Raw genomic sequence first — 24,026 nt, forward strand, 5'->3', positions numbered from 1 at the left:
TATGCTGATCTGGAGGCTAATTTGTTAAATATAAGGAATTTATTTTCATTAATGTCATTGTCAGGAAAGAGGAGATTTCGTATTACTTTCAGGACTAGATGCACTAAAAATTATGCACATTATAAGTAAAATTTAGTTAATTCTTCTACCTCACTCTATAAATTATTAAACAGAAGTTGAATTCATTCTGTAATGGACAGAGCCCAATATTGTATTTGAAATGCTGCATATTTAACTCTAAATTCACTGTCTCTAGGAAAGTTGTCTGAAAGCAATCATGTATTTGACAGAAAATGTTTGGGGGGGACACAGTTCTAACAGTTTACCACCTAAACCAGCAAAAATGGCAGGACAAAGAAAAAGGTACTATTGAATACTGGGATATTTAAAAACAGACCTGTCAAGTTGTATATATGTTCACATCATACCAAAATGCTCTGCTTTGGATTATTTTTATAAGTACATTCCCTCAAAGCAGCCAATCACATTTGAAAATTGACCATGCATTTCCATATAGCTTTTTCTCTGAAGCATCTTTAGTTATTCAGGAGAGATTACAATTTTCCCTGAGTTTTCTGAAAACAAATTTACACTGCTAAAATTGTCTAAAGCTAAAAAAGAGCATAAACCACAAGTTATTCAGGCAGAGTAAAACTCATGAAAAATCAACCAGCCTCAGGCTAAAAATGACAGAATCATGATACACTATGACAAGCTTTTGGCAGTATGTATGAAATAAGTATATGGCAACATGTTTCCATTTTACATTTATGATTTTAAAATACTGTAGTTCTATAACTCAAACACTTTACTCATTGTGTTCTGATAAGCAGGGTGGTTTTCGTATAAACAGCACGATAATTCTATGCATTGTGGAAAGCCAGAGTATGAAATGTAAATAGTAAAACCAGCATGTTCTATTGAATGCCTTAAAAATAATCACTTTGTTTTGTTTTTTCACTAACAAATCTTTCATCCAATTATAAAAACATGGTACAGGGAGTTTCTCCTTATTTCTAAATCTTTTACTACTCTGGTTGTTCAAAGCTACCTCTTTTGCCATCATGCCAACATGTTATGTTACGAATTACTCTTCCTAAAGACCAAAATCTACAAATTATTCAGGAGTGGAACTTAGCTTAAGTTTTAAATTATATTAAAGTCTAAAGCTCCTGTCTCTCTCTCTCTCTCTGAGTATGCATTTGGCCCTTGAGCAAAATTTGAGTAAGGAAATTTAGATTTTATGTGCAAGACTAAGCCTTAATATGTTCTTTCTCCACTCTGCTGTCTTTAACTCACAGGAATTATGTCTATATTTTCTCACTGAAGCTACACATTCCTCCTGATTGTGTTCAGAGCCCTAGGCTTGTGTAACCTTATCACTTAAACAGTTTATGCTTCGTTAGCAATAGACACAAACCTTCAGAGAATCCTTGAGCCACTGCAACACCCTTCAGCTGCCTCAGCTCACAGTTCTGTGGGAGACACGGTACCACTTGGCTCTGAGGTGAAGGTGCCACGTGAAGCTCCACAATTTTTTCCTTACAAACATGGAAGCAGGCCAAAAGTCAGGCCTGGGTTTCAATCAAAGGTGGCTTTTTGCAGAGCAACCTCTCATCTTTCTCTGGGTCAGCTTTGTGATGCTCCTTCAAAAAGCAGTTGGATTTCTGGTGGCATGGGAGAAGGACAAGGAGATCCTTAGCTGAATGGGCCAAGGCCTTGTCTGGTGAATTGCTACAAAGAGCCTTATTTCTCTTGTACAAGGTTTTCAAGCAAATGCAAGGAAGACACCTTCAAAAATATCTTAGTGACTACTTTTATAGAATATTTCATCAAGTACTGAGTTTTATTCAGAGATTTCTGTCCATAGTGGGCATACAGAAAGGACCATCTCAAAATGAATGTATCATTGAAAGAGCATGCTGTACCATTCTGCATTACTTCTCAAGACACTAAATTAATCCAATGGTACTTGAATCTCATGCTCCCTAAAGTTCCTTTAAAAATTCTGCTTAAGTTCTTCTCATAAGCATTGCAATATTCCCATTCTGTTATCCCTTTGTCTGGCTTTGTATAGGTAAAGACTGCTGGTTTGGGTAGCACTGTGGGGCCAATGGAAACCACTGGATTGCTTAAAATATTAAAAATATTAGTCTCCTCAGTTTTTCTTGAGTCCTAATACTGCAAGAATTTTTTGAGGCAAACTTTTTTTTTTTTTTTGACTCTCTCATTTGATCTAATAAACTCATTCATTAAATTAATAATGTCTTGGAAGAGATGGCTGAAAAGGCAGTTTGACTGTGGTATGGCAAAGTAAGGTCAGACCATTGATGCAAAGAATTCTATTTCTATTTTCTGAATTTCATACTGCCTGGACTTTTTATATTGTTAGTGTCCAGAATAATGATCACCAGCTGGAGTCTAAAACCATGATTAGAAGAGCAGCAAACAAGGCAGCAGCCTTAAAGCTGTGCAGCACCTGAAACATATGCTACAGTTCACTGACTGAACTATGAACTTACCTACAAGGAATATAGTTTTTAAGTAACCCTATTTTGGTACATTTTTTTTTCTTATGTTTCTAGTCATTTTTTAATTCTAAAGACATTTATTAGAAATCAGGGAGGGGATTATTGCAAAATGAAATTGGTTACAGAGGTACATAGGAAACCATTACACCATTCTTTATTTTCCCATGAGTATTCTCTGGGTTGATTTTTATATTAGTTGCACCACACGTTCCTACATGCTTACACAGATATTAATGCCCCAATTACACAGGACTCAGATCAATACCATCTGGACATTTAAGATACTTAACTGAAGCTCTAATTTGACCTATGCTGCCTTCATAATCAGTAAAGAGAAGAGGCTTCCCTTGAGAAGCAGTTAGGTCGCCTAAGATTTGAATTGCTGCTCTTTTTACTGCAGGATGGACCCCTAAGGTGGGTACTTGATTAAGTCACTTCAGCTAGAGAGAAGCAGCTCATCATGTCTGTTGCCTGTCACCTCTTCTCACGGCTACAACACTGACTAGGACGTGTGTGTACAGTTCAGGCTTTGTGTAAAGCCCTGAGTGGTCAGAGATTTTTGCCTGGAGAATGTGGGTTTACAACCCAGCTATGAAACCATAATAGATGGAAGCAGCTGCTTAGAAAGGATTTAGTTTTCAATTTGCCAGTGAATTTTCCTTTGGGGGCTTTCCTTGTCATATTTTCCTTGAGAAAATACCGGTGTTTATATAAATGCACGGGATGTTTCTGTTACAATTAATATGTCTGTATAAACTGCCAAGCTGCTGTCTCTGAAAGAAGTTAGCACAACCTCTTACGAGTGTTTTTGGTGTTACTATCTCCTGTTATCTGGTGCTCATTATGTCTAGTATGTAGGTGACCACAGCCATCTTCCCTCCCTGAATTCAGAGAAAATGGTGCCTCTGGGACATTGCAACACAGGAGATGAAGAATTTTGATAACATTTCTTGAAATCCTATTTTTTCATGCCACCTTTATGTTTTCAAAGAAAGAAAAATTAATGCAAATTTATATTTCCTTCATGGGACTTCCTGGAGTAGGACCTTGAAGAAAGGTATTCATTGGTCCACTGTGGGTGCTGAGTGACAAGGTTTGATAGCAAAACATCAGTGTTTCCAAACCAGAAGGATTATGCCCTTGAATTTTTTGAATTTTTGTGTATCTATTTAGGGTTCCCCTAGTTTTGCATCCCACTAATACTTGTTTTCTTTGTGAATTATTCCTAATCTCAAATATCTCTCTTTGGACTTTCACATGGGATCAGAAGTTCAGTTTTCTCATATCCCTCTGGGGGCCAGCTTCCCTAGTGGACCACATGAATTTGATATCAGAGAGGAAATTGAGAGAGACAAGATATTCTGTTGTGATGCCATGCAAGGCTGTTTTTCATTTTGTATGAATGGTTTTTTATTTACTTCTGCATTTGAACTGCATCTTCTACTCAACATTTGTTTTTATCCAAAATAAAACAAAATCTCTCCCCTCCTTAAATATACGTTCCAGTTAAATCATGTGGCTTACAGAAAAGAGTACAATACATTCCAATAGATTGGAATTACCAGACATGCAAAGAAGTGCATGCATAGCAGCACTTCCAAACTGAAATACTGTAGCATCACTCTGAAACAATTTACTTCTGGTTTCCCCTCACATACATAAATTGAGGTAATGCTTAGGAAATTTATGTTGAAGTTTTTCTTTTTGTTCAAATTCAAAAGCATGTTCTCTGCTGTGTTCTGTCACTAACTGTAGTGTTTTCCCAGCGTGAGAATCTGAATACAAAAGGAAAAATTTAAGAGTTCTTTAATTATCTTACTGTTTAGGGAACCCACCAAGAGTTTAGCGAAAAAATAAAGTTTTTCGTGTTTGATTTTTTTTTTGCCCTGGGGACAATTCTGTTCTCATTCCTTTAGCATACATCAGGATCATGATCCTTTATTGTATTTTAAGTGATCCTAACAGATGATTATATAACATTTTTATGCTTTCTTAGAAAAAGAAAATTGTAATTTGCAATATTTTTTGAACTTTTTTTTTTTTTACTTTTACAACAGCAACAGCTCTACATTGGCTCAGCCACTGGAGTTTCACAGCTTCCTTTACACCGCTGTGATGTGTATGGAAAAGCTTGTGCTGAGTGTTGCCTTGCAAGGGACCCTTACTGTGCCTGGGATGGCTCCTCCTGCTCACGTTACTTCCCCACTGCTAAGAGGTAGGGACAGTTCTGGGTGTCTGCATGGTTTGCTGTTTGTTTTAACTCATGGTCTCAATATGACCAGAGGGCTTTGGCGATATTTCAGGGGATGGTTAAGTGGAGCCCTTTCTCTTCCAAGGAAAACATCATTGTGGGAGCTATATGCAATATGAAGTCTTGGTTGATTTAAAGTGACCACTGCTACTTCTTGGGCTGGCTCAAAAAGCTCCTGTAAGAAAACATTCAGACAAGAGCTGTGTCTGAAATTAACTCCTAACTTTATATTCATTGGTAAACAGCAAAAAGAAAAAAATTCATTTTCTCTAACATGAGGCGGGGGCTCAAAATCAAAAAAAATCACTGCTTGCCCAAGTAAATCATCCTGCAACTTCATGAATTCTGATTCAAGAGAAATATTTCTATAATATTTGGACATTGATAGAAAATTATCTTTTTTAGTGATACATTACATTATTGTTATTATTCAAAAGTACAGTTTTTATGTTCTGTTTTGTGTCCATGTGCTGCCAGATCAGAACAACCAGTTTTACAGTCCCTCTGCACTGATGCTAAAGGCTTTGCAATGCAGATGTTGGTGTAAAGCTGACTCCACAAGTCAAAAATATCAATTTTGTTAAAAGTGTACGAGTCTAGTTGCCTGATCTGATGGTTTAGAGTACTAATTTCTTTGCCTCCCTTTATCTTTGGAACTCTTTCTCTAAAAGTACACAAGCTAGTTACTTAAAAGATCCTGGCTATTGAAGTAGAAATCAGGAATAACTGGATAGGTAAACATTTGCAAATAGAAGCAGACATTGGTGTAGTTTGAGATTCCCTTGATAAATGGAGTAAAATGATAATAAAGTGCTCACATTAAATTGAATATGCCAGACCTTCTCTGGAAGGGGAGGTAAAGGAGAGGGAACGATGAGGTTTTCAAGGAGAGTCTAAAAGATTGATTTGTTCTGAAAAGTTTTTAGTATTAGAAATCAATATGGTTGAGTACTGCCTCTGAGTTCAAGGAGACAGTAAAATCAGGAGTCACTGAATCACTGCTTTCTGCTACTTCCCTGCTACTCTTTATCCCTGAAATTCGTCTTTTCTCAGCATTCCTAGCACAGGTTCCTATTCCCAGCCAATCCCAAGATCCATAGAGCACATCATCCTGTCATTCCTCTGCTTACACTGGTGAAAGAAACAGAGCTCTTTTGTCTTTTCCTTATCTCTACAACTTACTGCTGCAGATGGAGCTCACTTGCCATCAGGGGTAAAGTGATGGGACCTCTTCTTACGGGGATTACAGGTGGGGGTTACCGGGTTGCACAGCTACAGGAAATCTTGGGGTAGAGAATTTACTTTTCTGGAGGCCTCTGTGAAAGAAAAAGTGCTGGGAAGCTGGGAGCCGAAAGATGCATAAGGAAAGCTCCTGTCTCTGCCACTTCCCCCAGTTTTCCCTGGGAGCAGCAGCAGAGTAGAGATCTGTGTTACTGGGAGAGAGGATCCTCTGATCACCTGGTCCCTGCTGTACATTGCCTCAAGCCAGCTCAGAATGCATCCATGACAAAATCAGCAATGCTGGAAACAGCTTAAATGTGAATATTTTCCTAATAATAAAACCTTGTAATTTTAGGCTCCAGAAATATTGGGAAAATAGGTTCCTGAGGCAATTGTACAGATGCTTTACTAATAGTTGAGTTTAGGGTTTGAGGTTTTGTTTTGTTCTTTTCTTCTTCTTTTTTTTAATGAGATTTCATAAGCCATGATTTTATTTGCTTTACCTTCTTTGTGTATTTTACAAGTCAAAATGACAGTTCAGAGCTCCTGTAGTGTGACCACTTCACTTTACCCCACGCAGATGTGTTCTGGTTCATATTTCATAAATCATTTTGTTGATACAATGGTGATATGTGCGACATTTTCCCGAGATTCCAACTAAACATTTCATTCAGACTCCATTGACAGTAATATAAGTCTTTCCACAGACTTCTTTTTTACAAATTGTATCCTATAAATATGCTGTTTCAAAATTTAGGAAAGAGTAGCAAAATTTTATGGTTCTTTATATCTTGGGTTTGATTTTATCATTGGTAATGAGTAATGTGAAGATCTTGGAAACTATGATTCGTACTTTTTTTAATCATATATCATTCTTAGAGGACTCCTTCTTACTAAAGTATGCTAAGATGTCCTAAATCATAGTTTTAAAAAAGTTTTTATTTAGAAAAATATATAAAAATGCTCATTTAACTTCTTTTCTTTTTTTTTAAGAAAACAAGCTTTTGATTTACTTCTCGTAATTAGTTTGAGGTTTGATGTTTCAGTAGCTTTCAGTGGAAAAGAGTATGGTTAAAGTTTCAGGCAAGAGGACTCAGCTGAGCAGTTGTGTCTCTGTGAGAACTCCTGGTATGTGCTGATGCTGGCTGTTAGTGGAAGCCTGCAAATAGGGCTGGTGTAGAGAAGAGAGATGGTCTGTACTGCAGAACAATGGCTTTTAAAAATGTGGGCTGTTGTCACAAGGGAGTGACCAACAGGGCATTTTACAAGGCTACTTGACTTTTGCATATCCGTTGCTGGATACCATAATCTGAAATCGCAGCATTGTTCAGCAGCCTAATCCTCTTTGTTCTCCTCTAATTTTGCAAGCCCTCAGGCTTTCTCCGATTCCTAAAGTAAAGTACTTACACTTGAAACACATCTTTGTTTGCCTCCTTCTTTTTTTCTTTCTTTTTCATATGAAACGCTTTTCTTTGGCTCAGCTGAATTTTGTGTCACAGCTATTTAAACAAAACTAGGAGCAGACAAAGAGAACAACACATGCAAAACAAAACTCTATTAAAAAGCTGTCTTCAATGAAATACAATTTTTTTTAGCGCAGATCAATATGTTTTTCAAAAGAGCCAGTAGAATACAAACTGGGAGAAGAATATACTGTGTTAAAAACTTGAATAGGAAGATGCAATCAAAGGTGGAATTCAGACCAAAGCTACAAAAGATAGACATTTCAAAATCCTCCTTTTCCAGTTTTTATTTTGTTTTTTCTAAAGACAAAACCATTTCCAACAGTTTTGTAAAAGGTTTTATCAGAAATGTTTTGGTGAAACCCATGGTGGCTTAAATTATATATGCTTTTTAATTTAGATTTTGTAGAAAGTACAACATTTCAGCATTCTTTCAAAGCCACCCTTAATCTGAAGGGTTCACCTGAATCTTAACATTTTATTTAAAAGATGCTGAAGTATTCAAAATATTCTGTACTTGCACAAATATGTACTTTTGATGCATGCAAAACTCTACGGTATGTATTTTAATCCTTCAGCAGTCCGTGTATCTATGAATCAAGTAATGAATTCATCTATGACCAGTATTGCCCACACAGTTAAAATAAACTTCATTTTTTATTTTATTCGGTATTTATTTAATACTAATAATTAGCATTAAACGTTATTTATTAATTTAGTATCTCAGTACAAGAGTTGTGTATTTACCATTTTCTGAAGACTTCATCTGTAAGAGTAAAGCCTGATTCTACAAACCGGTAATGCACAGAATATAGTAATAACAATATGATTTCCTTCCCAGTGTTATTTAGGTGCACTTGTGACCTCTGTAATTATATAAATGTTCCATTTGTTGCTGTTGAGGGCTGAGAAGGGCACTAACAGATATCAAACATGATCTTTGCAGGCGCACCAGACGACAAGACATCCGAAATGGGGACCCACTCACCCACTGCTCAGACCTGCAGCATCACAGTGAGTTATGGGCACGACTGGAGTGCAGCTAATTGGAATGTAATTTACAGACTGTGCACAAGTAGGAAACATGTGAATGATCTGTTGGAGAAATTGTCTCGAACATCTGCAAAAGATGACTATAATACATCATTATCCCAATTTAGATAGCTTACAATGGCCTGGATCAGACACTGAAGTCTATTTGGGTTTGTGTTTTTTGGATTTTTTTTTTTTCCCTCAGATAAACAGTTTAAGCATTCTAATTTTCCTACTTCTCTTCCCTGATAATATCATACCATCACATTAGGCAAATTATATCTGAAAATAATTATATTTCCTTCATGACATCAAGAAATATGTCCATGATGCTGTACATAGTTTGCATAAGATGATAACCAAGTCAAATTACAAACCAAATGAGCCTGTAACTATCTTGGTAAAATATGGAGTGACCTTTGTTGTAGGTCTCGCACTTAAAGCTCTGAAGATCGGGATGTTCTTACAGCAGGCATGTACCCATGTGCTTTCAGCATGGGTTTTCTTAGACATATTTTGGTTTGCTTTTTTGTCAGCTGTTTCATTTTCACAGTGTATTGATCAGCCTCCTTTCTTGACTTGTTTGACTGACAAACTTCTCACAGTTACTAATTTGTTGCCAAACTTTTCAAAAGACCTTCACTTAGAAAATTAAAAATGTCCATTTTGCTGTAAGTGAAATTTCATTAGGCAATGCTTCCCTCTGCTGGAAAAATGTGATTCCTCATGGTTGTGGCACATTTACAGGAACTTTTCGCACAGAATATTCCGAGTTTGAAGGGACCCATCAAGTCCAGCTCTTAACTGAATGGCCCATACAGGGATTCTCAACCCCTCAACCCTGGTGTTTTTAGCACCATGCTCCAAACAACTGACCTAATCTCAGGGTTCAACCACTGTGAAAAATAAGGAGGTAACTGAAAATGGAGATGCCTCAAAACCCTCTTATCCTTCCAGTCCATGTAATAGTAAAAAGATAAATAGTTCTAAATTTTACTTTTGTGTTAGTTATAACTATAATTCACTACCAGTATGTTCCACTAATAGTTTACCTTCATTTCAATCATTTGAAACTCACAGCTGCATTACTATAGCTTTTCTTTTTACTGCTGATTGTCAGACCCAGGCCAAGTTACCCAGAGGGAAAAAGGAGTTTTAAAAGTTCGTGAATAGACTGTGGTCAGTATGTAGTTGTCACATTTTGAGAATTCATGAATGTACAACTAGTTTAGATTTGAACTTAGTGAATTGTGACTAGTAGAAAGCTCACAAATTTCCCATTGCATGATATCAAGTATTACTTAGACAGTGAAGATAAGACCATCCTTATATTGAGAATGAGATCTTCAGTTCCACAATAGGAAAGTTTTACCAGGCACTAAACATTAATTTTCATACCAGCAGAAGAACTTCTTAGCTTTACATTTTTAGTCTCTGAACATTTTACTCCTGAGCAAAACTATGAACTGGTCTACCACAGGTCTGTTCATTTTAATGTTCTATAACCGTTGCTAGCTGTGCTTTATTCAACTCTAGGTCTGTCCTTTATTTTCATAGATGTAAAAAGCATTTCAAAACACTTTGGGTTTTTGTCTTCCCGTATTTGATAAGCATATTTGTCTGAAAAAGATACTTTCTGTCCAAAGGGAAGAGAATAATCCAGTTTCACAGTAATCCAGAAATGCAGTTTTTTCATTAATACAGAATGAGAACTCAAGGTCTGGACAAAATTATTATATGTCAGAACTGATCGAAAGGAGTTTTAATACAGCTTTGCCAATATGAGCAGGGCAAGTACGAAACAAGATAAGACAGCATTAGAAGCATCACTAATTTACAAAAAATAATGGGGGAATGCAGTTCTGGATCCTAGACTTCAAGGATGCACTGTCATAATGAATAGTTTAGATTGGTCTGAAAAGAAATTTTCTCTCAATCACTTGAGTTGTAAATCTATTACATTTTCTTATATTTATTTGTCATTTACACATGATCATGCGTAGTACAATGACTGTATGGCCTATAAATTGCCTATGTCAGCTTAAGCTGAGTTCTTTCCTTGTTTGTGTCTAGTAGTTCCCTGGACAACAGATGAAGAATTGGGTGTGTCTATAGCCAAAAAAAGCCTCAAAAATAATTTACTCCTTGCCTACAGATTCATTTGCAGGGAGTGCCAATTGATTCTCCATGTGAACCAAGAAAACAATGAAAAAAGAATACTGTCATAATGTATAACTTTTAAAGACATTGCAGAAACCAACTTTGCAATCAATCTGAAACAATAATATTTTTAATAAGGTTTATGTAGCATTTTCAGTTGCTCTTTGGTGCAAATGTATAAAAAGTACAAAATGACTGCACAGCAACATTAGAGGGAGCTGAGGATCCTTCACTGTACAGTCGTTTGCCTAGACATTAATGTTTAAGTCTAAAAGCATGGTCACCTTTTTGGCAGCTAAAGGAGATTTTTTGTTTAAGTGTAACATACTAAAGCTATCAAGAAAAAATCAATCTTGGGGTTTTTTGAAGAAGATCTTGTTAAAGAAGAGGTAGAGGTACTTCTTTTTTTTGCATGATTTATCCCAGAGGAAGTTCAAAGAATCACTCTGAATTAAACTCTATTGTGAGATTCATTCATCTGCAAAGCAATCTTGGTATAACTACTTAGCCTTTCATAGTTCTTCAGTTATGTCAGAAATTATGTACTTAAAGGATATTTATCAGGGTAGTAAACTGATACTGCTGTTGGGTTCATTTTGGGAATTACTGCTTTCAGACCGGATTTTGGGCTGAATTTCATTACCAACTTCATGACTCCTATAATTTACTAATTCCTCCAGCTGCTTTTCTGAACAACTCAGACTTTCATTCTTCCATCCAGTCTCTTCAGCTTCTCAGTCCCAATGCTGCACCCTGATCCTGTGATTATTCCATCACTGCTTACTTTCTTGCACTCCATGTGCCCAATATTATATGAACTTTATAGACATTTCTGGACCTGCCTTCTGCTCCCTCAAATCATGGAAATGGAAACTGAAGGATCTCTAAAAGGCTTCCTCTCTCATTGTGTGTCTGTCACCCATATTGTGCTTTCTGCAGCTGTGAAGAAACGTAAAGAGGACTTCACTCACTTTCTATGGTGTTCTCTAACAGACTAAAATGTCATAGACCAGATCCAAGAAAATATAAGTTTGAAATGGTGTCAGAGTGCACAGTTTCTAAAAAAAAACAAATGACTAGCTTCTTAGATGCTAAGAACATCTAAGTTTTCCTGCAGAAACCTCTATATACTTAAAAATATGCTGCTACTCATGGGCCATAGGGCTTTTACCAAAGAAATACCTAGTTTTGTCCTTTATATTGATATTTATGGTTTAGAAAACTGCCTCCCCTGGATCTAATGAGAACAGTATAACATATGCTCTGCCCCTGTATGAATCACTTGAACTAAACTATGTTCAGAAAAATATAATGAAATGGAGCTGCAAGCCCCCTAATGAGTAATCTGCTGTTTAAATCATCTCTTTAGGATGCTGGAGATGAGGACCCGAAGTTCACTTAGGCTTAGAAATTTGACTTGATATTCCTACTTCCAATACAAAATACCCAAACTATCAGATTGCTGTTGTTGAAGATGGGCCATTCTGCAATTGCAATTCAGGGAGTCTGGGAGGGGAATTGAGACAGTGTATGCTTCCTAGGGTGAAATCCCTGTGTTTCCATCCTTCACTGTGGGAGTCTGTAAATCAGCATTTCACAGAAACACATCACTGGAGCAATAACATATGTGTCCCAGGCTATAAAAGGGGACATTTTCTACTAGGTGTTTTGTGCAGAAAGCCTGTATGTGCTGTCTGTTGTGGATGCCAGTTCAGATATCAAACAGCTTCTCTCTGTGTGAGGATATCTGACTACCTGCTCAGACATGTGAATTTTGTTCCTTAATTAGAGAATCTAACTGAAAGAGAAGAGTTCAGAACATCAGTCACCCATTCACAGTGTTAAATCTGGACCCATCAGTTATCATTTCCAATCTTTATCTTATCATTTCTAACTTTATTCAGTTAATCTCTTCACATACTTCCAGTTCCTCTGTTTCAGTGACCTGTGCTCCATCTCAGACCTCACCACCTTGGCTATATTCTATTCCAGCTGTTTTACCCTTCTCTTGCTCCTTTGCTTTCTAATTCATTCCTCCACTGATCCCTATCTTCCTGACCCATAGTTGCACTGACATTCTTCATGGGAATGTGATTTATGAGAGATGTCATAAAAGTTGTTTAACTCTGTTTTTAGTAGAACACCCCACTCACTTGGTTAAAAAGTCCAAAATCCAGCAGGGGAAGGCAAGCAAACCCATTTTCTATTTGTTTCATGTTAATAGGCCATTTGATGATTTCTGAGAACTGGGCAAGCACCAGTCCTTATTCTGCTTCACATCCTTTCTGCCATCCTTTCTCAGGGGTGCCAATCATTATTGAAAGTCATATGTGATTCTGTACCAGGGTAAGCTAGGAGCTCAATTTTACTTTTACCTTTGTCACAGTCATCTAACAAACAGTCTGTGTTTGCTAAACAACATGGCCAGTAGGAGAAAGGCACAGATGGGAGCAAAGAAAACTGGACAAAGGGTTTCTCTGATGGGGTTTAAAAATAGACATAATTTTCCTGTTAAAGCATATCAAAACTAGTTCCTTAAAGATTTCCAGTGCTAAAAATCAAACGTGAAAAATGGAAAGACAAAGAATGGCAAGGAGTCAGGAAACCCCATGAGATCAACACAGTGTTAAACAGCCTACCCACCCCTTCCTCCTCATCTACTCTTCAGGATTATTGTTCTGTTGCCACTTAAGTCCACACCAGCATTTTAAAGAGCTAAGGTGGAGAGTTGAAACACGATGCCTTAAAGCCTCTGCGGTATTGGAGAAGAATCAAATACCCTGTTAGTCCTATAGCAATGTGATATTTCTAGCAAGCTGATGAATATCTTGAAACATTGTTGTTACTAAAGGAAGTAATTTATTTAACTTTCTTTTTCCCCTCCCATAATGGCTGGTTTATTAACCTCATTACATTTCCATAAATTATATCAGTATAAGAGGAAATGATTAATTGAAGATTGTTTCCTCAAAAACATTATTCCTGGTCATTAACAGCTTCAGCAAACTACAGTGCCATATAATCTAAACACATTATTCTACTTTTACATAGCCTCATGTTTTATTATTTTGCTCTAAAGTATTATGACCATAGAGTCCAGGAGGCATTGTTACAAACAGTCTGCAACTACACCCTGAGTTTTCTCATTTCACATACAGTTTGCTATTACAAATTCTTGTCGTGTCCTAGATGTTTTCCCTGATGAATAATAATGAGGCTTACACAAAATTTCACAATTAAATTCATTAACTTCACATATTGAGATGCTAACAGCTGTTAGGATTTAAAATACAATTAAAAAAAACCCAAACAGTTAACCAAAAAACCTACCATGGTTTATAAAGACAGAGGTGTTGATGGAGATTTTTCAAATGGTATAATGGTATAGGGGAAACTTTTTTAAAGTTTTGATCTTTAAACATTTTAAAGAAGCCCAAATTCTAAACAAAAGAAAATTACTTAGCAATTAAGTGTTGGTTTCCTGATATTTTTTTTTTTCTTTTTTTCTTTCATGCTTTACAGATAACCCAAGTGGTCAGGTCCTGGAGGAAAAGATTATCTATGGAGTAGAGAATAGCAGCACTTTCCTTGAGTGCAGTCCAAAATCTCAGCGTGCCGTAGTCTACTGGCAATTCCAGAAGCAAAATGATGATCGCAAAGAAGAGGTACAGCAGAAAAAAAAAAAGAGATGCAACCACTTTTCTCTCTAAAGATAGACTTCATTCTGAGTCCTTCCCAGAATAATTTTAGTCGAGCAGCACTTCTCTGGAATACATGATTTCCATTGTTCTTCAGCATATTCTCAGTCTTATTACCATAAAATCCTGTAAGCTCCCTAATAGGTTTTACAGATTGTTACAGCAGCAAGCATTCACATCCTCTCCTTGCTCAGACTCCCTGCAAAACACACTGGCTTGCCTAAGAGATCCCAGAAACAGAAAAAGGGGGCATTCTGTCACCTGAGACATCATACAAAGATTCTACAAACTTAAATATCACTAAGGCCTTAAAATTGCCTTTGAGAAAAAGCTTAACTGCTTTCCCCTAATCTTTGTTTGACTGAAGCACAGTCTGGCACGTGCTGCATGCCCTGAGACTTTACTGCAGGTAACAGAGTCAGAATGAGGAACTGAGAACTGTAGTGGACACCAGAGTATGAAAACTTTTATTTTCATCAAAAGCAGTATTCAGAGAGTCAGAAATACTTATTTTCCCTGCTGGCATTACACTAAGCTGATACTTTATTTTTCTCCTCTCTCGAAAAACAAGTTTTCAAGTTGTGTCAAGACAGGTCACACATATTTTAAGAGAACAATCTACTCTGGTAGGTAGGGGGGTCAAGCTAAGGAGTAAAAACTTTTTTGCTGCATTGAAGTATTTGTAAGTATAAATAAATATATTTAAAGTATGTTCAGAATAGTTACATTAGCTGCTTTAAATATTTTTGTTTTATTTGCATAAGTAGTAAATTATTAAGAATTTATTCTCGGTGAGAGAACAGGAAACAGGTTTGTGCCCTTTCTGTCCATAGCAACCTGCTTTCAGAGAATGAAGTTACATTCTGGATATTAATTAATTCAGAAAAAAGCAGTATTTTGAACTTCTGCTTTTGGATATTATAATTTAAATTCAATTATAAATATTATATAATTGAGTTGCTTGTTTGTAAATTTTCAACTTAGGCAGAACCCACTTTTGTGCATGAAGGTTTTTGTAGTAAAGAACAATAAGAAAACAAAGAACCTCTCCTGCAGATGAATCTGGATTTGACTAAAAGATAATGGTGAATGAAACTCAGTAATACAGCCAAATGAATCCATTTTGCTCTGCTGATTACAGGCTCAGATCTTCTGCAATCTTTCCAGCAACTCCATCTGACATAGCTGAAACAGATCTTTGTTCAGCAGCAGTAGTTACTAAGGAGTAAATTCCTAATTCCCCAAACTCTTGCATTATATCAGTTTATCCAAAATATTTGAGCCTTTCACGATAACAGATGACTGGCAAAGGGTTTTCCATTTTTTTTGGTTTGGGAATTCTTGGCCAAGTCTTACCAGTTAAAAGGAGCAATAATAAAGAGGGAGCATGGTTCGAGGGCAGTGTGGCACATATATGAAAAATAACTATTAAAATTACCACTTTTTCCCAATACAGATAAAAGTGAATGATCACATGATCCGGACAGAACAGGGCCTATTGCTACGAAGTCTTCACCGGAGAGACTCTGGTGTTTATTTTTGCCATGCTGTGGAGCACGGCTTCATGCAAACCTTGCTGAAGGTGACCCTTGAAGTGATCGATAACGACCACCTGGAAGAGCTGCTCCATAAAGAAGAAGATGGTGATGGCTCCAAGATGAAGGATGCGACCAACAGCATGACCCCCAGCCAAAAGATCTGGTACAGAGACTTCATGCAGCTGATCAACCACCCCAATCTCAACACAATGGATGAGTTCTGTGAGCAGGTTTGGAAAAGAGACCGCAAACAGCGCCGGCAAAGGCCTGCCAATGCGCAGGTGAACACAAATAAGTGGAAGCACCTACAAGAGAATAAAAAAGGTAGAAACAGGAGGACCCATGAATTTGAGAGGGCACCACGTAGTGTCTGAGCTACATTACCTCTAGGAACCTCATCCAAGTAGAAACTTGTATAGACAGATAACTGGAAAAAAATGCAATATTCATGAACTTTTTCATGGCATTATGTGGATGTTTACAAGAGTGGAAAGTTCAAACAGTTTCCACTAGATTTAAATAAAATCCATTTCTAACTTTCCTGGCAAGTCCTTCCTCTCTGCTCTGATTCTAAGACCAGAAAGACCAGAGTTTCAAGGATGATAACTCGCCTGGACCTAGCTTACTGCTCAAAAACTTCTGCAAGCATTCAGCAGGCAAGTTTTGCTTTCTCTTTTGATGGAGATATAAAGAAAATGCTGTATTTCATGCTGTCATCTTACAGAAGAGAAAAACAAGCACCACCTTTCATCATCAGCACTACCATTTCTAGACTCATATAAAACTGCATGAACTCATTAAGCTGATGAACATCTAAACACGTGATTGGACACAAGGATTTTATTCTTGTTTTGTCTACCAGTTCTCCTGTTTATGTACTAGAAGAGGAAAATCAATATTGAATGAGATTGATTGTGGAAATCTTAACAACAAAAGCCATCCATCATCTGGAAGAAAAAAAATGTGGAGTACACTGGCCTACTACTGATGACTTCTTTCAGCTTTGATCTAAAGATGTATTTTATTAAAAGTATAATTTAAATGTACCATGAAAAAATATGCAGCAAACATTAACTCCTTTCTAAAATAGATTAGACTTTTTGTCTTAGAAATGTTGTACTTTCTAATTATTGGTTTAGAGGAAAAAAGATAACTTCCAATTATGACTGCTTTACTCTCTTGTTTGGGAAAACTTCCAGGGGAGCTGGTCACACTGCAGTTAGCCTCTCCCCTGTCAGTAATCTATATGACACGTAACTTCAAAGCAATTTCAAAACTAAGCTATTTTAACATGAAAGTCACTGTATAGCATGGAAGTATTCTGCATTCTGTTTCTCTAAGTATGGTATTTGAAATTATTCGACTTGTATAATACCTTGCTATAGTTTGAACCAATGAAGAGGAGAACATTGATTTTCAGTTGTATATTTTTTTTAATTAAAAAAAACAAACAGCATTAAAATACCCTCTGCTAATTACACTCTTGCTTTCTTGGTTCGTATTTGTGAATGCTAATATTTAAATACTGATGCTCATAGACTGTCATATATCCATGAGCAAAGCTCACATTCAGTTTAAGGAGTTGTGTTCCCAGCTCTGTGGTAGGGATTTTCCCACACTACTGACTCTCAGTGCTCTGTTCTTTCTGTGGGCCAGATCACCGAAATGCAAAGAAACAGCCCTAGGCCACTTAAATAACAACCCCAAAACCAGCTCCCTGTTTTAAGATCTGAGGGACAGTTTTATCTGAGGGTGAAGTCTGCTGAAGTAGTGATTTGGTGAAGTTCAGCTTAAGATTAGTTTATACTAACAGAAAATTTGGTCCTGCACTTCTGTCTTATTCTATATACAGGAGAGCAACAGGGTAAAACAGACAATGCATCATGAGTGTCAGTTTAGGGTTATAAGTAGTGGATTTATTCACCTCAGCACAGATGTGCCTTTGGTCCCCAGTTCTATGGTGTCCAGTTCTTTTGAGATCATCTTTCTCCGGCCTCCCATATTTTACCTTGGTAGAGTCTGTAAATGACATGATTTCAAGTAATGTCATTGTGGGGAAAATTACTAGAACAAAATCCTTAGTTTGCTAAAGGAGCTTTTATATAAAATTGTGTCTGCACTGATGACTGATTTGTTTTGTTGTTATTCACTCTGTGGTATTTAATTTATCAATTTATTGCTACACTATCAATAAGCCTTATCAGATACAATAAAACACAACTGCTGCGACAGCATCTCTCACAATGTGCCCCAGTCTCCTTGCCACTCAGTAATTCATGTATCCCTCTGCTTAGTGAAGCCTTGGCTTCTTGCCTCCATGGAAATTGGATTTGCACGAACAGCCGAGTTACTTCAGTCCCCTTTGAATTCTTTGGAGGGGATGAACTTGCAGGATTTTTTTGTCATTTAATTCTTTAGGAAAAAAACCAAAACAACAAAACATTGAATAGGCTAGGACAAGGCTGTAGGGCCATGATTTAAGAAAGCACTTGGGAATTTATTTTTAAAGCAGCTTTAAGTCTCTCTTGTGTTTAACCTGACTTTTGTGAACTTCAGTATGCTGATAAATTCCCATTATTTCATGATGTGCTGAATATGGATTAATTAAAACATATGTTCAATTATGTGATTTTCTGTAAAGAAGTATTAATTTTTCAGCTCAGCTTATGGTTAATTTCTGAGCACTGTTGTCAAGTGAATTATTTAATTTTAATCACAGAACATTCTTTAGCCTTTTGCGAAGGGCAGTTGTTTACCATCTAGTTACTACAATACTCTTTTTTACAAAGGAGAACAGTTTTAAAATGAACCTCAGAGAATTCAGTGGGAAAAATACAGATTGATTTAAATAGATTCCAAATCACTTTTCCTTTTTTACAGATTCATGGAATTGCTATGTAACTTTTTTTCTCTTCCATGTTCATAGCAACTGGTTCTATAGCAACTGGCTACAAAAAAAAAATGAACCAGAACCATCCTTTTTCACAACTCCTGAAGAGGAAATAAATAAAGTCAGAATTCTAAGGTATGTTTTTCTATACTGAGAAAGTTAACCTGTGGGAACAAAATTACAGAAGTTGCAACATTTTTACCATGACTAGGCAGTCTCATTGAACAATTGATATTGATATTCTATCTTAAGAACTTCAACCCAATCCTCACTGACATGAGTAGTCTTGTTTAAGTTTTTGTATTTGTTTATGTAAAGAAGATGGTAAAAAATCAAGCCAACAGTGGAAATTTTTGATTTTTAGGTTCATGTTATGGTCAAGTTGAAGCAACATTTAATACTGATGTGAAATGAACTTTTTTTCAAAAAGCATAGGCCTTAATGAATTAATGTATAGAAAGATGCCCTGCAGCTTCAGTAAGATTCATAACCCCATTTATGTCATTAAAGCAACATAAACTTTGAAAATAAAGTTTAAAATGGTATTTCTGTAAATTGCCAATAAAACCCTCTAAACCTCTAGTTACAGACTTTAGAAAAAGTAAGTAAAAAGTTGTGTTTAAGCTGGAGAGAAATAAAGGATTTCATTTATAACCAGAAAGATATATTTTCAATTGTTTTAAGATATCCATCTGCAACAAACAAAAATATATTGAATCTTATTCTTACTCATTTACTCTTTGCACTTGCACAGATCACTGAAATGGGAATTTGTTTTATGGCTCCTAAAAACTGTATGGTTACATTAAACTATAACATCAAACTGAGAAAATGTGCATCTTTGCAAAACAAAGTTAAATCTTCATGACCCAATAAAGTCACTATGTAAAAAAATTAAATTAAATGCATGTGAATGCGCATTTACTGTTCCTTTTTATGTATTATTTAGTGAATATCAATGATATGTGTTTAATAGTTCAGTTTTTGCTACCTACACATTAGTCAAAAGAGATGTAAATATTTTTGACTAGATAAGGAGGTACAGTGTAAAGTACTGTTATCTAGAGGTACTCCATTTTGGTGTGTTCAGCAAAATACTAAAATGCAAGATTTTGCCACAAAGGTTATAAGGTGGTTTATTTTCTATATCAGTGTCCAAGTTATGCGCTTATTCTTTAAACGCATTCCTCACTGTGTAGTAAATAATTCCACTTCTGTATTTATCACTTCAATTCAGATGGGAACTAAAAAACTGGAGAGAAAGTGTAATGAAACTGCTGCTGTAAATTATTTCTTTTAGCATGTATTCAGTTGTTAAATAAACATTTCTTCCAAATATTTGAAGTTCAGTGTCTTGACTGTTTACACAGAAACGTGCCCTGTAACCTTCATGAGCATATGGAGTGCATTGTTGCCAATATAATGCTATCAATGTGTATGAGCTCTGTTTATAAGGCCAGAAGGATTGCTATTTGCATTAATGGCTTTTTTTGTTTCTTTTTTGAAGACTACAAACTAATAAGTCTGAAATGAAAGGCATGAACTTATCTTCAGCCTATCTTTTGGCACAACTGCTGAGTTTGTGCAGATAGAGGCACACATATACACACCCCCACGCTCCACTCTGCCCAAGAACCAAACTGTAAATCAGCCTGGAAGCCACATGAATATGAGCAAGTTGCTGTACTTGATGAAATTTCACTCTGTGCAATGCTAATGGCTCAGGACAGCTATGCTGCTTCCCTTTGGAAACTGGCTTGCACAGAGATCAAGTGGAATAAATCAGGTTCTGTCTGTTACCAACATACCCTTGTATCCTTAGGTAAACTTAGCAGCTGTTTGGAAGTGCTTAGGGGCTCCATCTAAAAGTAATATACTGTGGCACTAAGCATTGTACAAACAGCTAATAAGACAAGTGGCTGTTCTGGAAAGCATGAAGTTTAAATACACCAGGCAAGAATTGTTATTTCCATTTGGCACATACAGGATTGAAGAATCAGCCAGTAGTACTGAGCCCTCGCTAATCCATTCAGCCTCACCCGTGCTCCTTCCTGTAGAGCAAGGATTGAGGAGTCTGGTAGAAAAGGATATTTTAATGGTTATACTACTGTTTTCTGAAAATGGAAATAAGCCCCTAGCAACAGCCAAGCAACTCAGTGGGTTTCAAAAGATGCTGCAAATACTAAATGGACAAAATTAATATGGCAAGCCATGAATCCGCTAATTGAAAAAGTGGTAATTTTGTATTTCTGTGACCAGCACATGGCTTATAAATACAGAGGAATACCCTTGTTTCTGGATGCAGCCACACTGTCCTTTGCTAGAATTCTCTGCAGAGCACAGCTAAAATGGATGTCCTCTGTTACTGCTCTGTCCATTGCCAGGAGCATACAATGCCTAGGGACCACCTTCAATGACAAGGAGTGGGAAGAAATAAGAAACATTTGAGATTTTATGCTTATATGTTCTTATATTCAAATGCACAGATAAGTAGATACACATTTAAACAGCCAGTTTTCACTGAGGTGAAATCCTTCTTTCTCTGAAAGATTTGATGCCCTAGATGTAATTCCAGTACATCTCTGAATATGTTTGGTGACTTCAGCTATAAATTGTTATAAATGTTTCCTCTGTGAAGACTGAAACACACTATTTTGTTTCCCTACAGGTCACATTCACTGAGCTCCCCATCAAACATCCATTTAATGGCAGGCAAAGTTATGATGTTTTTTTTCCAAAGCATAAAACAAAGGGACTATTATCCCTAGAATGCTCAGCAACAGGATACAAGATGAACACAGTATTATTGACTCAGCCAGCTTCTTTGCTCCCCATAAATACTTGCATGAAAGGTTTGAGTAGCTTCATAGGAAAACTAGGAACTGTGGAGAAAAGGCCTTATTTGGGACCTTTTTATCCTGGAATTTATAACAGGTTGACATTTTGGAGAACTTCAGAATGATCTGAGCTAAATCCCAAAGCTCTAGTGAAGCAGTATCCAAACTGAAAAGTTTTCACTTCGGTTAAGAAAGCAAACTCCCATTTCTCTCTTAGCAATTTTTCACCCCTCAGAAAATGGGATTCTGTTTGCCTCAATATTAACCCAGAGTCGTTACATGGTGTCTGCAGTCCTTTTTGAAAATTACTTCTTTCTTTGACATACCTGGGGAAACCCATTTTTGATGACCAGCCCTCCTTGAGTAGCTCCAGTCAAACTATTGTGCCAGGTACTCTTGTGGCATCTCTTAATACTAGGCCTAAAAATGTCCCGTTCTCATGCACAGGAATAAAATCAGGCCTCAGTGGGCAGCAAAACACAGGTCTTCATTGATCTATGAGGTGCCATGCAAGAAGATTCCTGTCAGGAAGTTTTAAGGGATGGAGTTTCTGGTATGGGGGCAGTAAGGGGTCTCTGAGGACCTGCCAGGACCTGACCCCCACATCCAGGACAGGGCAGGCAAGGGGACAGGTGAGGCAGCTCTAGCCCCTGGCTTCAGGCACATCTCCTGAGCATCAACCCCCAGGTGGAGCTGGCTTGACACAGCCCATGGGCAGGGTTGTGTGGGATTGGAGATGGAATCCTGCAGCCTCTCTGGGGCAGGCACTGAGTGCCAGGGGCTGCAATTGGGTCTGGGGCAGGGTGGGATGAGCCCTGGAGTGGGCTGGGTCATTGTGGCTCCTGACTCCAGTCAAGTGAATCTAGTTCTTGTAGCCAAGGAGGTTCAAACACCCTTCCTGAATTGCTTTTAATCACCCAAGGTCACTTATCTTCCGCATTCAGAGTCAGTTCTCTGCCTTCTGAAAGCCTAGGATAAGCCAACAGTACTGGAACAGCACAATTTGCTTCCAATTTGATTGGCTGTTTAGTTGATGTTGAAATAAAAACGTAAATGTACACCACACAATTACTAAGAATTAATGTGCATGGGATTATAACACTTTAATCAGAGATGACCATGTGAAAATAAAGGTTTGGCCTTTTCCCCACATGTGAGACTGCCAGGTCTGACCGTGCTCAGCCACATTCCACAGAGCTGCATCTGAGGCACCTGGGACAAGTTTTGAAGGATTAATCTGATTCCATGAGCAGGCCCAATAGTTTTTCAGGCCATTCCACCTTACAGCCTGGTGTAAATTAAATCTGATGCTGTGTCCTGGGAAAAAGCCTCTTCTTTTCACCTCTCAACATGGGGTACCCCTGCACCCTTTTATGCTGTATCCAAATATATTGTATTCATCTCTCTGTGAGTTTTGTGGTCATTTTTTCTTGTAAGGATGTTAACATGAATTATGATTGCTTATGCACAAGCAAATGGAGATGCATGTTTCTGCATGGAAAAAGGATAAAAAGACTATGGTAATTCTGTTAGATCTACTACAAGTAAATATCAATAATTGAACTTCTCATTTCTCGCTATAGCTGCAGGCAGGAGTGGAAAAGAGCAGACAGAAAATATACAGACATTTCAGCTATGTTTTGCAATCATCATTTCCTTAAGCCCTTAAGTTTCATATGTCACTTTTTTTCTGGACTTGTAGCACTACATAGAAAGCAAGCATTGCTACAAACTGCTTTTGCTGAATAGCTCCATAAATCAGCCCAAACAGATGGACTGTGCCAGTTCCTCTGAAGAAGGCTTAACTTACCTCTTCTGTCTGTTAATTTTATTATTATAGGAGGACTACTATTTCTCCTTTTGTAAGGGTTTTGTCAGCACTTTTATTCTAAAACTATTTTTAGGGCTTTATAATTTTGTCTACAAGTTAAAGATGGTAAGTTATCAGCTTTTAATCAACAAATAATTTTGCAGTACTTTAAAATAAATTGCTAGACTGTGATAAGATCCCATTTTGAAAACAAATGAAAAAAGATTAAAACTTTAGGCACGTTAGGTAGTTTTAGTGACTGCACTGCAAAAAAATTATGAGTGGGGTAAAGCTCAGTGAGCATAATGAAAAGCTGCTCACCTCACTGGACTTTGTGTTTGTTTTTTGAAACATCTGTGTGCTTATCAGAGGTCCTGAATGAGACAGCAGCTTAAGCACATTCTTCTCTAATTATTTTTGACTTAATCACACGTAGCTGTTCCTAGGTATGTCCTGGACTAGAACGTTTTCTTGCTTCATGTCTGTCTCTTCATTTAAGCTGATTTTTAGTTGTTGTTCTATATGAAGATAATGATGGCTCAATTCTTTCCCCAGTTTAACAGTTGTCTGATATCCTGTACAGATGAAAGACTGA

General features: G+C 37.0%; 1 protein-coding gene across 5 annotated transcripts in view; it reads left to right on the plus strand.

Annotated features, from left to right (window-relative positions):
* The window catches only part of SEMA3A (semaphorin 3A), a 194,063-nt gene extending 173,943 nt beyond the window's left edge, over positions 1-20,120 (plus strand). For all 5 annotated transcript variants that reach the window (XM_086886607.1, XM_086886609.1, XM_086886610.1 and 2 more), the window contains 4 exons: positions 4,589-4,746; positions 8,413-8,480; positions 14,181-14,323; positions 15,813-20,120. In XM_086886607.1, the coding sequence (XP_086742733.1) occupies positions 4,589-4,746; positions 8,413-8,480; positions 14,181-14,323; positions 15,813-16,268 (825 nt within the window). In that variant the 3' untranslated portion in view covers positions 16,269-20,120. The remainder of the gene's footprint in view (positions 1-4,588; positions 4,747-8,412; positions 8,481-14,180; positions 14,324-15,812) is intronic.
* The last annotated feature ends 3,906 nt before the right edge of the window (positions 20,121-24,026 follow it).

This window comes from Cyanistes caeruleus, chromosome 4, assembly GCF_971803275.1.
Source record: "Cyanistes caeruleus chromosome 4, bCyaCae1.hap1.1, whole genome shotgun sequence".
Classification (NCBI taxonomy): Eukaryota; Metazoa; Chordata; class Aves; order Passeriformes; family Paridae; genus Cyanistes; species Cyanistes caeruleus.